The 15,274-nt window shown below is 44.2% G+C and overlaps 1 protein-coding gene across 1 annotated transcript in view; it reads left to right on the top strand.

Moving 5' to 3' along the window:
* Nucleotides 1-2,180: 2,180 nt before the first annotated feature.
* ttbk1a (tau tubulin kinase 1a) overlaps nucleotides 2,181-15,274 on the top strand; it is a gene marked incomplete at its 3' end in the record, with an annotated part of 54,636 nt that continues 41,542 nt past the window's right edge. The window contains exons 1-5 of the mRNA XM_079261369.1: nucleotides 2,181-2,303; nucleotides 3,946-4,093; nucleotides 7,403-7,476; nucleotides 8,953-9,093; nucleotides 11,850-11,954. Of these exons, the coding sequence (XP_079117495.1) occupies nucleotides 2,196-2,303; nucleotides 3,946-4,093; nucleotides 7,403-7,476; nucleotides 8,953-9,093; nucleotides 11,850-11,954 (576 nt within the window). The 5' untranslated portion in view covers nucleotides 2,181-2,195. The remainder of the gene's footprint in view (nucleotides 2,304-3,945; nucleotides 4,094-7,402; nucleotides 7,477-8,952; nucleotides 9,094-11,849; nucleotides 11,955-15,274) is intronic.

Raw genomic sequence — 15,274 nt, 5'->3', positions numbered from 1 at the left:
AGTAGCCAGACCATCATTCTGCTGCTACAATACCCAAGAAGACAAGTAAAAAGATCAATGAAAACAATAAAAATGACAAAAAAAAGTTATGAGGGATTATTTTTATTTATTTGAAAAAAATAGATTTTTTTAAACAAAATATTGATTTTAAAATTGTGAAGAAAAAAAATCCAGATTTTTGATTTTTCGATTCGATTTTCCCACCTCTAATAAATATATACATTCATGCCACCCTTTCCTGAAAAGCTTAATGGAATGGACAATAATAACAATACAATACATACAATAATAATACATGAGATACGATGTACCGAAGAACAACAGCACTTCCTCTGACTGGTCCCGCCGTCTGCAGTGATCGGAGTCTCAGCAGCGCGTCGAGGTCTGCTGCAGGTATCGCTACATCTCCAGTGTTACAGTGACTCCAGGGTGCTGCTCTCTGCATATCTGATGATGATGACGGTGCCGCTGTGGAACCGAGCTGTACCACTGAAGATGCAGAGAGGCCTCCTGCCTTACTCCGCAGTCCGTCCAGTCCTCCGTCAGAGCTGGTCTGACTGGAGAAACAGTGGAAACTCCATGATTGTGTGCAGTCCGCCTGAGCTCTGCATGTACGGATGACAGCCCGTGGCATTGCATGCAGAACAAGCATGGTTTGGGGACTGACATGCATCACTTTGAAATTTAAGACCCTCCCCCTCCACAAATTCACTGAATTCTAATAACCATTCATGGCCGATGTGTTGAATGAGAGAAAAACCTGCAGGTTTTCCTAAAAGTGATGCAGACCAGCTGGTCTTCGTGCCTCCTTTGTTTCAGGTCAGCTGGTGTTAGCGGGAATTGTTATGTTTAGGATCAACGTTTTTAACAGTTTCCATCATTTCTGAGTGGCGTTGTCAAGTTTGGAACAAGTACAACATGGTTATTCACCACACATGTACCTTCTCCAGGGCTTTGTTTGCCCTGAAGTTGTCTTGTCAGGCACAGCTTGCTCCCAACAGTCTCCTCCTGCTCTCAGGAAAGTCTCTCTAACCTCCAACTCCAACTGCAAACGAACCATCCAAGCGCTTGCTAATGGAGGCTGTCGGGAGTGTGCACACTTCTGCACCCACCGAGCTAAATCCAGCGCCTGAACTCAACTTCACGGTTCGTTTCTTTGCCTAAACAAAGCCCCTGGACCCAAATAACAAACAGTTATTTGTTACTGCATGATGGATTTCTTTTCCTAAATCTGTTTCCAAACAAACAACAAATAAACAGGCAGAAACGTGATCATAGCTTACCGTGTTTTACAGTCTGGTACGCGACACTCTATTAGGTTTATTATTTAGTCCTTATCAGTGTTAGTTTTTCCCTACTTACATGAATTCTGCTGAAATGCATCTTTTTGAAGAGGAGTAGAATAAAGACTGGAAACAGTGATGCTATAAGGAAGAAAATACATGTTTTAAGTCGAATAATTAGTTTGTTTATTTCCTTTCTGACAACTTTTCCTCATGAGCCACTAAATGTTCTACTTTTTATTTGATTTAACATGTTTGTGTTCTTCACAAAGAGTGTTTTTGCACAGATCCACCCTTCCTGTACCCCCCGCCCCCCCCTGTTTCCAGTCTTTATGCTAAGCTATGATGCTAAGCTATGCTTACCGGCTAGAGATGAGACTGACTCTCAGCCAGAAAGCTAAGAAGTACAGAACTGCATTTGCCTTAGTTAAATGTTAAATCCCTCCCCAGGACCATGTTGGGATGTGACCATGTGCTGTTCTGATCTCCAATGATCCGCTCGACTTGATGGCTGCCGCGCTGTTGCAGCATTCGGCCTGCAGGATGATGGCAGAGCGTCCAGCTGCTTCCTCTGCAGACATGATATTTGCTCCAGTTACTGCAAATACCATCACATGCCCTCCCCCCCCCCCACACCTTAACAGCAACTGCAACCCTCCTTACCAGCCTGTAGCCTGATCTAGCTGAAGAATGGCTTCTACTGGCAGTCAGCCGTATTTAATGCCTGTTTTACCAGACTGCGGCGACTAGCTGTGGTTAGACTCCCAGTACCAATGCCATGAACTGATCCGTCTCGCTTCTCCGTCCTTCCTTGTTCTCACATCCCCTCCTCACCTGATCCCCCCCCACACACACACACAGATAAATGGCTCTTTTAAGCTGGGAGCTGCTCGTGTTCTGTCTGGCTGGCAGATGCAGTGCCTAGTCCCCGGCCTCCAGGACAACGCCAACATGAACGGGACGTCCGAGCAGGCCGACATCCTGCCGCCAAACTGCATGGTCAAGGACCGATGGAAAGTGGTGAGTCAGAATCCCTCCCCACCTCGCTTCACCCTGCACTTTGTTCATGTTGACTGTTAAAGGTGTGAAATCATCCATCCATCTATTTATCCATCCATCCATCCATCCATCCACCCATCCATCCATCCATCCACTCACTCATCCATCCATCCATTTACTCATCCATCCACCCATCCATCCATCCATCCATCCATCATCCATCCACCCATCCATCCATCCATCCATCCATCCATCCACCCATCCATCCATCCATCCATCATCCATCCATCCATCCATCCATCCATCCATCCATCCATCCACATCCATCATCCATCCATCCATCCATCCACTCACTTATCCATCCATCCATTTACTCATCCATCCATCCATCCCCTAAACCATTTAGTCCAGTTCAGGTTAGGGGGAAGCTGGAGTCTATTCCAGCAATCACTGGGGGAGAAGAGGGGTCAAATTTATCTCCACCATCTTTCATTATGTGGAACTATAAAAAAAAAAAAAAAAAATTGACACATATCAAACATGTTTTCCATGACTCTTCAGGAAAAATGTTTCAGCACCAGTTTGAAACCAGAATCTCCTCTAACTGGTCTGAACGGAGCCGCTGTCACATGTTTGTAGTTTTACTATCAGATTTTATTTTGGTGTTAAACAGCTTCCATATGCAGGAAGTCTCGTCTGTTGTCATGTCCATGAAACCCAGAATGTTTCCAAACGCTGCTTTCAGAGCCGACGAGGAAATCTCACGCTCAGTAGCTGCGAGGCTAGCTGCTAGCTTCCTGCTAGCTCTGCTGTTTACTGTTTACTGGACTCTTCGGGACGGACCGGTCCGTCTCCAGCAGTGTGACTTTTAGCTTCCTGCTGCATTTACAGCTGTGTTTCTGTCATTTAAGTGTTATAAAACAAGAATCATTTTTGAACATTTATTATTCGTGATTGAATCGGCGCGTTACATCACAATGCATTGATTAAATAGTTACACCCCCCATAAACTTTCTGCTTTCTTCAAGGTATTTATTTGTATTTAGTATTCATGGATTTGCATAATTGACCAGTTTAGAACTATACACGTGTGTGTGTATTTGTAAGTTTTCACAGATGACATGCTGTTAGAGGAAAAATCTAAACTTTCTTTCTGGTAGAGGAGAAAATTCTCTGATATTTATGATGTCTAAAGACACAAGGATGAGCATCAGCTTTTGAGTCCTTCCTGAAGATGTGCTCTGGAGTTAAAGAGCTAAAACATAAACCCCTCTGCTGTTGTTATAATTCTGTTTGCTTACATAATGCAGCTCCTGTCTCAGCCCGTCAGGTTGCAGTGTGTCGCTTGCAGGCGTGTGAATGTCATCGATCATGCTCGTGTCTCTACTGAACCGGTGAAATCTGACGCAAACTGAAAACAGAAAAGAATGATGAAATGAGCTGAGTGGAGGAAACAGAATAAAGGATAGAAGAGTGATTCAATGAACGAAAGGAGATAAATGAATAAAAATGGCCAAAATGAGTTGATTAAACGGCTCAACCTCTCTTGGTTTTACAACAAACGGTTGCTTTCAGGAGGAATGTGGATGGAAACCGACTTCTCGAGCTTTGCTGTCTCGTAACAAACAGAAACGGTTCTCTCTACTCTTGTTCTGTGCTCCAGCTGAAGAAGATTGGTGGTGGCGGGTTCGGGGAGATCTACGAGGCCTTGGACCTGCTGACGCGGGAGAACGTGGCGCTGAAGGTGGAGTCGGCCCAGCAGCCCAAGCAAGTGCTAAAGATGGAGGTGGCAGTGCTGAAGAAGCTGCAGGGTGAGAGCTGGACTCGTTCGCTTACATTCAAAGCTTAGATGAGTAGCGATGATGATTGCGTAACAGCATTATGTCACCGCTGAGCGAAGCAGTGGCGGCGTCACATGCTTGTACCGTACGTCAGGACGACACGGCTGGTTGGTCTGCTGATGTTTGGAGTAGCTTTAACTTCCGGCTAACTAACGACCGACTGATGGAGACGCCGAACCTCCTGAAGCTTCCAGATAATAACCTCTGCATGAATCATTTAAAGTCTAGTGACTAAACATGGTTTTTATTTTAGCGAGTGCAGCGCTCCATCAGCCTTTGTTGTTGATGTCGGTGGAGAATGCAGCTTTCAGATGAATAACCAGCAAAATGTCTCTGAATCTGATCATTTTGATTGATCCAATAAATCCCATTCTGCTAGTTGTACCCTGATAAAACAGCACAAGTCACAATAACACAGTCTTACAGAAATAATGAAGCTGTCATGAACTTTAATATAGTTAATATTACAATTTTTCCATGTTTGTAAAATAAAGAGTTGCAGAGATCAATACTTTTTGTGAAACGATTATAAAACTGTCATATTGATCTCATTAACCAGACTTTCATACTGCAGTGCTTCACCTTTACCTTGTTTTCAGATTTTAGGGGACATTTAAAGAACAACGTGGTTAGGGTTAGGAATTACCACCCGGCTGGTTAGGATGAGGAAGCATCTTTATGTTTTCAGCCATGGAAGCTCGGCTGTATGTTATCTTCACATACAGATTGGCTTTTTATTTTTTTGCCAGTGATTGTTAGGAATGTTACGGTACACCAAAGTCACGATCCGGTTCGTACCGTGTTTTTAAGGGGATAATTCGGTACTTTGATGGTCCAGTAAGGGAACAAACATAAAACTGCTGAACTTTGGTTTTAACAAGGATATGTTAAATGAAACCAAAAACAATGAAGAAAACCAGATGATATATGTCAAAATAGAGATATACGGTTTCTCCCGGACCGTAAGGTGCACTTAAATTCTCTCAAAAATTAACAGTATTAATTCATTCTGGTCGTGCTTATTGACCTCAAACTGATTTAATGTGGAGCATGGCGCTCAAAAAGCTGTAAAATGTTTTAGTACGACTCTGGTAAGCTACGAAGCCGCACCACTTCGGGGCATTACAGCTGTCAGCAGCCTCGCGGAGTAATACGTGCTGTGCTTCGGCTTCAACATAACAGTTTACTGTGTGGGACTATAGAATCAGTGCATTTAAAACTTGGACCCGTGCTTTACCGGCTGGGTTTTAATGCATTTAGAGTACAGACCACCACAACGTGGAGCAGTGTTAATGCATATATTTAATGCACGGGTCGAGTTGTTTAACCCGCTTGGACCACCATGGTGCCACAGTAGACATTTTATAGCTTGTTTCTTTCTTTTTTACTAAATATGCTGAAGTATAGGAACTATTGTCTGTTGGTCTCGACGTAGGTTTTATGCTAAACAACCGTTGTCAAGCTACAGTGCGCCTCCTTTTTCACCTGTCAAAAGCCAGCTGATCTGAACCAGCTGATTAACCTGTTGCTATGGTGACGCCTGCAACCGAGTGATATAAAGGTGGTTTAATTTGCCGAACTACGTGTGCGTGCATTACAAAAACAATGCACAGCAACTGGCATTATAATTAGGGATGCACCGATACAGATGCAGATCGGCTCAATACCAAGTGTGTGTCCTCCTACTTGGTATTAATAAAAATGTACCGATACTACAACTGATACCACACTAGTCAAGCCAGCGCAGATGTGTTCGATGACACGCTTCGGACGTGTTTTAAAAGAAATAAATGCCTTGCATGTGAAAATGTGACATTTTTTGTTCCACTAAAAGTGAGATCTTTGTTTCATAACCAACATTTATAGTTGTATTTAGGTAAAATGTGTTAGATCAGAATAAAACTTGTTGAAATTGTTCAATCTGTAATGTTATTATATTTGTATTGGTGAGGTAACTTCAGAAAGGATGGGTCATTTATTACAACCTGATGAAATCTTATACAGTTATAACAGCAGTAATAACCATAGTCACAATAATGTTCACATAAACAGGTCTGGTATCGGCAGATATTCACATTTCAGATATCAGTATCGGATCGGAATGCCCAAAAAGTGGATCGATGCATCGCTAATTATAATTACCACTGACCATGATGCGCCTGGTGCTTTTTAAGTATCACAATAGATGTGATATTAAAAGATCAGTGATATTACGCCTTATAATCCAGTCCACCTTTTGGCCCGAAAGATACAGTACCTCTTCTATTTTAATGGACAGTATCTGCACATATAACGAGGGAGGGATGTTTCAAGACAAAGTTGTCATTTCTACATTTTTACTGATGTGAAGTCGAACAAATAGTTGATACTAAACAGTTGAGCTGTGACCACATGCTTTTGTCCCGATTCAGTTTGATTCCATTTTTTTGTTTGCTGATTCTATTTAAATTGCGATTCTCAAAATTCTCCAATATTGCTGATTTTTATAGATTAAAAACAAAAAAAATGTATACAACTTTTTTTTTTTCGTCATTTTTGTTGATTTCATTGAGGAAAAACACCCCAGTTGCCAGACCGTCATTCTGCTGCCATATCGCCCAAGAAGACAAGTAAAAAGATCAATAAAAATAATGAAAATCACCAAAACATTTATAATGGATTGTTTTAATTTATTTGAAAAAAATAAATACATTTTTTTACAAAAAGTGATTTTAAAATAGTGAAGCAAAAAATCTAAATATCCGATTTTTTTTATTTTTCGAATTGATTTTCCCACCCCTACTAAACATCTGATCGAGGTGGTGATAAAATATAAAACCAGACACAACCTGACTGTACAGCAGAAACTGTTTAAAACATGGACGTACGTATTTATCTGAAGTCATCGTAATGAACGTTACTCTTTAGCTGCTTCGTGTGCCGTTATCGTCATATGCTTCTTGCTGCTAGACCAGAGGTGTCCAGCTCCGGTCCTCGAGGGCCAGAATCCTGCAGGTTTTCTATGTATCCCTGCTCAGACACACCTGATTCAAATTAATTAGTAGTAGAGCTTAATCAGTTGTGCACGTCATTGGCTGTTTGATCCATTTAGTGGAAGCTAGATGTGTTGGAACAGGAATACATGGGAAACCTGCAGGACAGCGGCCCTCGAGGACCGACTTTGGACACCCCTGTGCTAGACGGATGACTGACGCTGTTATCATTACATGTGGAAGTGCTCAGGTAAACCAGAACATATTCATCAGATAAGACATAACCACTGTTTTCTTTTTCTTTAAGGTAAAAACCATGTCTGCAAGTTCATAGGCTGTGGGAGAAATGACAAGTTCAACTACGTCGTCATGCAGCTTCAGGTGAGTCACCGAGGAAAGACTTTGTGTGGTAAAAGACACTTGTCTGCTGAGCGGTTGTTATCATGGGGCTTTCTGGCTCTTCTTGAGATTTACGTCCCAGTACCAATGCAGCCTGCTTGTCTTCAGACATTTCTACCCAGCCTTGCCTGGGCAGACCAGTCATTAGCACTGAGATAACCCAGAGCAGGTCTCGTATATCAGGACTGTAAAGTGCCTCAACTGGGACAAAATTAACAACCGATATTTAATTTGGATTTTCTTCCAGCTGTGTGTGAATGCGTGTCAGGAGGTGGAGGGCCATGCGGTGTTTGGACATGTGACATGATAGTAATGCAGCACAGCATTGTGGAGAGTTTAACTGAAGAAGCAGTGTGTGGTTTTCTTTCACGGTGGCAAAAGAAGCTACTCGGAAAGCAGAATGCAGTACTTAGGAAAGTTGTAGTAATACAAGGAGGATGCTGCTTCAAATCATTTAACACCAACAATTTCAGGTCATCCGAAAAATCACCATCAAGAAGTTCACAAACAGAGGTAGGAAGCTAACACTGCTAACGCTACTAGTGCTAATGCTGCCAACGCAGCTAACGCTGCTAAAGCTAAGTTTAATTTTGAACAGAATTTTGATCATCCGGTTTGTATCATCAACAGCTTTAGAAGAAATATATCTTGATAAATATTGGTTATCGGTCATAACAACAACATTAAAATCGGCAAATATCAGGCAAAATTTTCATATCAGTGCATCTGTAACACGTCATGACCTAGAAACATGTGATTGACATAGTAATATGTGTGATTTCATGGGTTCTGTACAAGCGGCAACTTCCGGCAGTAATTTGATCTCTAAATTCAGCGTATTTAGGGGCGTGTCCTTTTGATTGACAGGTACCTGACATCCTTCTGTGAGAAGGAGAAGTGTAGAACAACAACATGACTGTTTTAGCCCGCTTACCTCCGTTAGCTGGTTAGCTCTTGTTAGCTTTGGGTTAGCTTGGTTAGCTCTTAGCTACAGACAGGCCAGAGCTCACTAGATGTCAATCATCTACCCCCACGCTCACAGCCCCCTCTCAGCTCCACCTCTTTGCACATTTTTGTATTTTCTGTGTTGCTGCCAAGCCGGCGACATAGGACCCACCCAGTGAGCTTCACTTCAGTTCTTCAGAAACCTCTGGGTGACGTCATGACTGCATCTTTTATATGCAGTCTGATTCCTGCATCCTTCTGTTTCATAAGGAATTGTAAACGGGTTCCACGTTTCACATGCTGTTATCATGGACTTATTGCAAAATCACTTTTCCCATGTGGAAAGCAGGTTCCCCCTTTGTTCCAGTTACATCATGTGTTATTTTAATGTCTCTATTTTAATTTGGTCACATGCGCAAAACCATTTCTTCAGATGTCACACGTGTTTTTGCACCTGTGTTTTTTCTGTCAGTCCGATCTTTCCAACATGTCGTGATGTCTGTGTTGTCCCAGGGTCGTAACCTGGCGGACCTGCGGCGGAGTCAGCCCAGAGGAACCTTCACCATGAGCACCACTCTGAGACTCGGCAAGCAGATCCTGGAGTCCATCGAAGCCATCCACTCAGTGGGTTTCCTGCATCGCGACATAAAACCGGTACGATAAAAAAGAAAAAGTTGTTTTCCTTTGCAGTTTGTTGTTTCTAAATGGAAAGTGTTGTTGAAGGATCTCATTTGCACCCGATCTGAGGTGACGTTGCCACTTTAAAAGCTTTTTATCTGATTAATAATATTTAGATAACAAATAAGTTTCCATTACCTTTGAGGTAAAAGTACTTGCCACACCTTTCAGGCAGGGCAATGCTAAAGTTGTTCATGACTGGTGGCTGTAAAATTTCTTCTTCGACATTAAAGCTCCAGTGTGTGAGAATTCCTCCCATCTAACAGGTCGCTAACTGAATTGACTGCAAACATCGAGTAGTGCTCTCTGGCGCCTCGCCGTTTAACCACTACCGAAGCTGCAGAGTCAAAAATGTGAAAATGTCAACATCTTGCACAAGTTAGAGTGTCCCGTCAGGTGATGAGGTACATATGCAATGAGTGGCGGTGTGTAACGATTATAACGTGAGGAGGCGCCACATGGAGAAGTTTAGTTTGATATGACATTTTTATGTTAGAAGTTAGGAGAAAAATAGGCTCTGACCGGAATTTTCCCCTTGTCATGTGGTGCAGAATTTAAAGTAGAAAAATTAATAAACTACTTATATTTTAAAATCTAAATGTATTATTTATTTATTTATTAGTTTATTTTTACGGATGTATTTTCCCTTACTTTATTTACTGGCTCTGAGCATTTTTATATTTGAAAATCTGGCCCACCAAGATCTAATTGAGCAGCCCTGATCTATACCCTCCTCTTCTTCCTGTTATTATTTCTTTTTCATTTCTTGGCTAATTTTCCTCCGTCTCGCGGAGCGAAGAGTCTGGATGATCCTCCACTTCAATAGAAAACGGCGGGTTGAGAAATCCACGGTCGTCTTTGCTTGTTCCTCTTCATCCAACAACACGCAGGGATTCATGGCTAAAACGCATAAGGCTAACATGTTTCAGAGACAAAACCGTATTCAGAGATGGCGATGCAACATGGCCGCCTCCTGCTGGGTGCGCCGCCACCTATGTGGTCATGAAGAACTCATTCTGAGATACGAGACACTTTCATCAGGATGCAATGTGATTAGACTTTGGTAAAATACGTAAATATGAAAGCAATACTTGATTTTTGCTGATAAGAAGCTAGATTAGTTTTACGCTGTAGCTTTAAGGTGGTATTATATTACCTTATATTATTAAGGTGGTATTATTATAATTTCCCTTTGGGGATTAATAAAGTATTTTTCATTTCATTCATTTCATTTCATTAAAATAAGGAATTTCTTCTGTGTGCTCATTTTCTTGTTAACTTTAAGCTGGAAAGAAACCTGACGTTAAGCTGTGGGAACTGTACTCATCCTGTTTCCACAAACGTTGCATTGCAGCAAAGTCTCCAATAAAGTTTCTGCTTTTTGCGCTGTCATAAACAGCGAAATGAGCTGATAGCAGAGAGAACAGAAGAACATAAAAAGTAGATTTTAGAGGATTGTGCTGAATACATTTGCATGATAACGAGAGGAGCAGGAACAAAAGCTGGAAGGCAGACGCTGATTAGTGTGGAGGGCCAGGAAGGTCAGATTGGAAATGAAAAGCCAGCAGATTGTCTGCCTACGCGAGGTGTGTTTATCATCAGGCTCTCTGGCTGGATCAGGAGCGCCGCTTGTTAAAGTGCTGAAAGAATGAAGTAGGAACTCAAGTTCTGAAGTCATGCTAGAAAGATTAATACATCATTTTAATTCGACTTTTTTCAGTCTATATTTATTATTTATGTTGCAAAAAAAACAATATTGTTGTTATTAAGTTACAGAAGTTTTGACACTATGTTTTATTATTTTCTAAACGTTTGGGACAGTAGCGCAACTTGTGCCTGATGGACTCTAACGGCCCTTTTCCATCAGTACCAGCTTGTCTGGACTTAACTCGCCTCGGCTCGGTTTGGAGGGTTTTTCACTCTGCATTATAAGTGAGCCGAGTCGGGTTGTGTGTGACGTCGCCAGACTGCATGCCGCTATTGGTCAGGGGCGCGGCCAATCAGAGACCAGGGAGTGACATCACTGGAAGAGCGACTCCAAGTTGTTTACATTACAACAAGCAATGGTGCAACAAAAGTCTGTTCCGTGGTCCAACACGCGAAATGAAAAAATTTATCAGGAGCTTTCTGACTCAATGTCTACGGCTAGCAACGGAGTTTCCAGCAGCGTCGAGAGAAGCTGAAAAAGCTCCAAAGTGACTATCGGCAGGTCAAGGACCACGATGGTTGTAGTGGATCAAACAGACTGGAAGTGGTTCCAACAGACGGAGACGATTTATGGTCGGCGACCGGTGAGCCGCAGACCAAGTAGCAGATTGGCTCTAGGTCCTGTGTTCTTATAGAGCTCGTCGTTATAACACTGTGATGTCACACAAACCCCGCCCCTTTTAGACCTGGTACTAAACTGTGATGGAAAAGAAACCGGACCAAGCTGAGACGAGTCGAGGCGAGTTGAGATGAGCTGGTACTGATGGAAAAGAGGCGTTACATACCGCTAGATTCCATTGATAATTATATTTTAATCTCATGTTTGGGACAAAGTGTGGCTCTGGAATGCTTCTGGTCTGATTTCAAAGACCGAAGCTCCTCGCTGAGTTTCCCAGTATCATACTGGGAAACTCAGAAAAAATGTATTTCATTGTAAAATGCAGTGAAGTTGAGTTAAAAGGGAAAAAGACGCAGGAAAATTCCCTTTGAGCAGCGACCTGATGACTTGTGTTTTGTTTCTCCAGTCAAACTTTGCGATGGGTCGGCTTCCCTCCACCTACAGGAAGTGCTACATGCTGGATTTCGGCCTGGCACGTCAGTACACCAACACCACTGGAGAGGTCCGACCGGTAAGACAGCTATCAAGTCGTTACTCTGAACCAGACCGCAGGCTGAAAAACAACACCGGGAATGAATCTGCCTCACTGGAAACATCACACCATGCCGGCAAAATGACCACAAGACCGACAAAAACATCCCTTCCAGTAACCAGACGTAGCACATTTAACGTCGGGAAGGTTATTATAAATTAAATGAAGTCCTCAGCCTAAAAGGTGTGATCACACCATCTGTAAGATTTGTCTGAATACTTCATCAGCTTTTTATTTATTCATTAACAGGAAGGAGATGCTCATTTTTATTACAATATTAAAATGGATTAACAGCAAACCTTTTTTCATGAAAGATGGAACAGTGAATTGACCTCATTTGATCGGACTTTAAGTTGTTCAAGAGGATTAAATGTGTTTTGTTTTGGGAAAAGATGCATCCAGCACGGATGGTGTAAAGCAGCTCAGTGATGGACAGGAGACGTCCAACTTGTCTCAGGTCCAAAACCACATGGAGTTTCACCGCGATAGTTCATATAACTTCACAACACAAACCTCAGATCACCACGGAAACATAACAAGATCTCTTTACATGTCATCAGCTGATCGTCTGATGACCTCACAGCAGTTTGAATTATTATTTTAAAACATCAGATCAATGATGGTTACTTCTAACGTGTATGTCTGAGATGTTTTTACGTATTCTAAATCAAATTCAGCTAAAAGTCTGTTTACATATTTTCTGGATACTGTGACACGTGTTAGAATAATGCTGCTTCCTCGTTGTGCCTCGAGATCCTCAGGAGGAAACGGCTCGTCTTCCATTTAAGCACAAAATGGTAAATCTGCGCATGAGAACGGCTGATAAATAAGGATAAATGAGACACTAAATACAGAGGGACCAATCACAAACAAGAATCAGGTCTGACAGTTTACACACAGCTAAGCCCCGCCCCCCATGGTTACTGTTTCTAAGTCTGGCAAGCTTTGCGTTCCACCATTTTTCCCCCTGAAAACAAACAAACTATCCATCCATCCATTCATCTTGTTATCCGGGGTCGGGTTGCAGGGGCAGCAGCCTAAGCAGGGAAGCCCAGACTTCCCTCTCCCCAGCCACATTTGCCAACTCTGCGGGGGGGATCCCGAGGCGTTCCCAGACCAGCCGAGAGATATAATCCCTCCAGCGTGTCCTGGGTCTTCCCCGGGGTCTCCTCCCAGAGGGACGTGCCTGGAACACCTCACCAGGGAGGTCCAGGAGGCATCCTGACCAGATGCCCGAGCCACCTCAACTGGTTCCTCTCGATGCGGAGGAGCAGCGGCTCTACTCTGATCTCCTCCCGGATGACCGAGCTCCTCACCCTATCTCTAAGGGAGAGCCCGGCCACCCTGCGGAGGAAACTCATTTCAGCCGCCTGTATACGAGATCTCCTTCTTTCGGTCACGACCCACAGCTCATGACCATAGGTGAGGGTAGGAACGTAGATCGACTGATAAATCGAGAGCTTCGCCTTCTGGCTCAGCTCCTTCTTCACCACGACAGACCGGCGCAGAGTCCGCATTACTGCAGACGCAGCACCGATCCGTCTGTCGATCTTAGCTACAGAGTTCGCTCGATGTCAATCATCCACCATGACTCTCACAGCCCCCCTCTCAGCTCCACCTCTTTGCCCATATTTGTATTTTCCGGGAGAGTCGACACGCATGCCCCTGCCAAGATGGTGATGGTAGGAACCGCCCACCAAGCTTCAATTCAGCTCTTCAGAAATCTACGGGTGACGTCACGGAGGCTCCGCCCATCTTTTATATACAGTCTGTGGTCGAGGACTAATGTCTGGGAGCAGAAGTAAAACAAACAGGATGTACAAGGGATTAAACTCTACAAAATAAAACAGGAAATGAGACCAAACCAGAAAGTTCAGACCAGATTCCGACAGAAAAGCAATTCGATCAAAGAGCCATGGATCACGACGGCTCTTCCAGTGATCCATTTTTATATTTTACTGATTTTTCCGACACGCTTTTTAAAAAACTTTTCCTCCGTTGTTTTCCTGCTTCAAGCTGCGTAAGGGTTCAGGAGGATGTTTGCTGCACTGCAGCACATCATCGCATCATGGTGATGTGTTCTGTTGGACGCCTCGCATCCCGTGTCGATCCCAGACGCGTCTCGGGGATCGATGGGGCCGGATGGATGCCTCGTTGCAGAGACGGACAGAAAAGGTTTAAACCTGCTGTGAGGTCTGCTGGACGCCGTACATTCAGCCTCGCGTTCCTCCGTCAGACTCAACTCGGAGCTATTTTTAGATGAGTCAGGACGTGAGCTGCTTCCATTTACTTTACCCTCCTCTTCATTGTGTTTCCTCCTCTCTGCATTCTCATCGTGGTCCTCCCCTCCCCCTCCTCTCCTCCTGCAGTGTTGCTTCTGTTGTAGCAGTGAGATGAATATTTGATGCTTTAGCATGCGTCACTGGGCGAGAGACCTACCGCTCCTGCTCTCTCTCACTCCCCTCCTCCCAGCATGCCTCATGGCGCCGTCTCCCCCTCCTCGTCCTGGACGGCTGAGTCAGCTTTGGCCCAATCATCTGTCAGCGTTGTCTTCCTCTGGTTCCGCCCCTCCTCCTCTCTCATCCCTCCATCGTCTCTCACACATCGGCTCGGATCAAACGGGTTCTCCTCCGAGCTTCATGTGGAACGTCTGCAGCGTTCTACCAGCTGATCGCCGCGGCAACAAGGACCAGCTCAAACGCTGCTTAGAGACGCGTTTAGGACGCCGCTGGTCACGTCCTCATGGTGTTCCACATCGGCCATGTGGATCTGGACCTGGCAGGACACAGCCAGCTAGTCCAGACCAGAGTCCAGACCAAGGTTCGGACCAGAAACCAGACCAGGGTCCATACCAGGGTCCAGACCAGATTCCAGACCAGGGTCCAGACCAGATTCCAGACCAGGGTCCAGACCAGATTCCAGACCAGGGTCCATACCAGGGTCCAGACCAGATTCCAGACCAGGGTCCAGACCAGATTCCAGACCAGGGTCCATACCAGGGTCCAGACCAGATTCCAGACCAGGGTCCAGACCAGATTCCAGACCAGGGTCCATACCAGGGTCCAGACCAGATTCCAGACCAGGGTCCAGACCAGATTCCAGACCAGGGTCCATACCAGGGTCCAGACCAGATTCCATACCAGGGTCCAGACCAGATTCCATACCAGGGTCCAGACCAGATTCCAGACCAGGGTCCAGACCAGATTCCAGACCAGGGTCCATACCAGGGTCCAGACCAGATTCCAGACCAGGGTCCAGACCAGGGTCCAGACCAGATTCCAGACCAGGGTCCAGACCAG

This window comes from Telmatherina bonti (assembly GCF_933228915.1).
Source record: "Telmatherina bonti genome assembly, chromosome: 3".
Taxonomy (NCBI): domain Eukaryota; kingdom Metazoa; phylum Chordata; class Actinopteri; order Atheriniformes; family Telmatherinidae; genus Telmatherina; species Telmatherina bonti.
The sequence above is the reverse complement of the archived record's forward strand: the minus strand, read 5'-3'. Positions and strand labels throughout refer to the sequence as shown.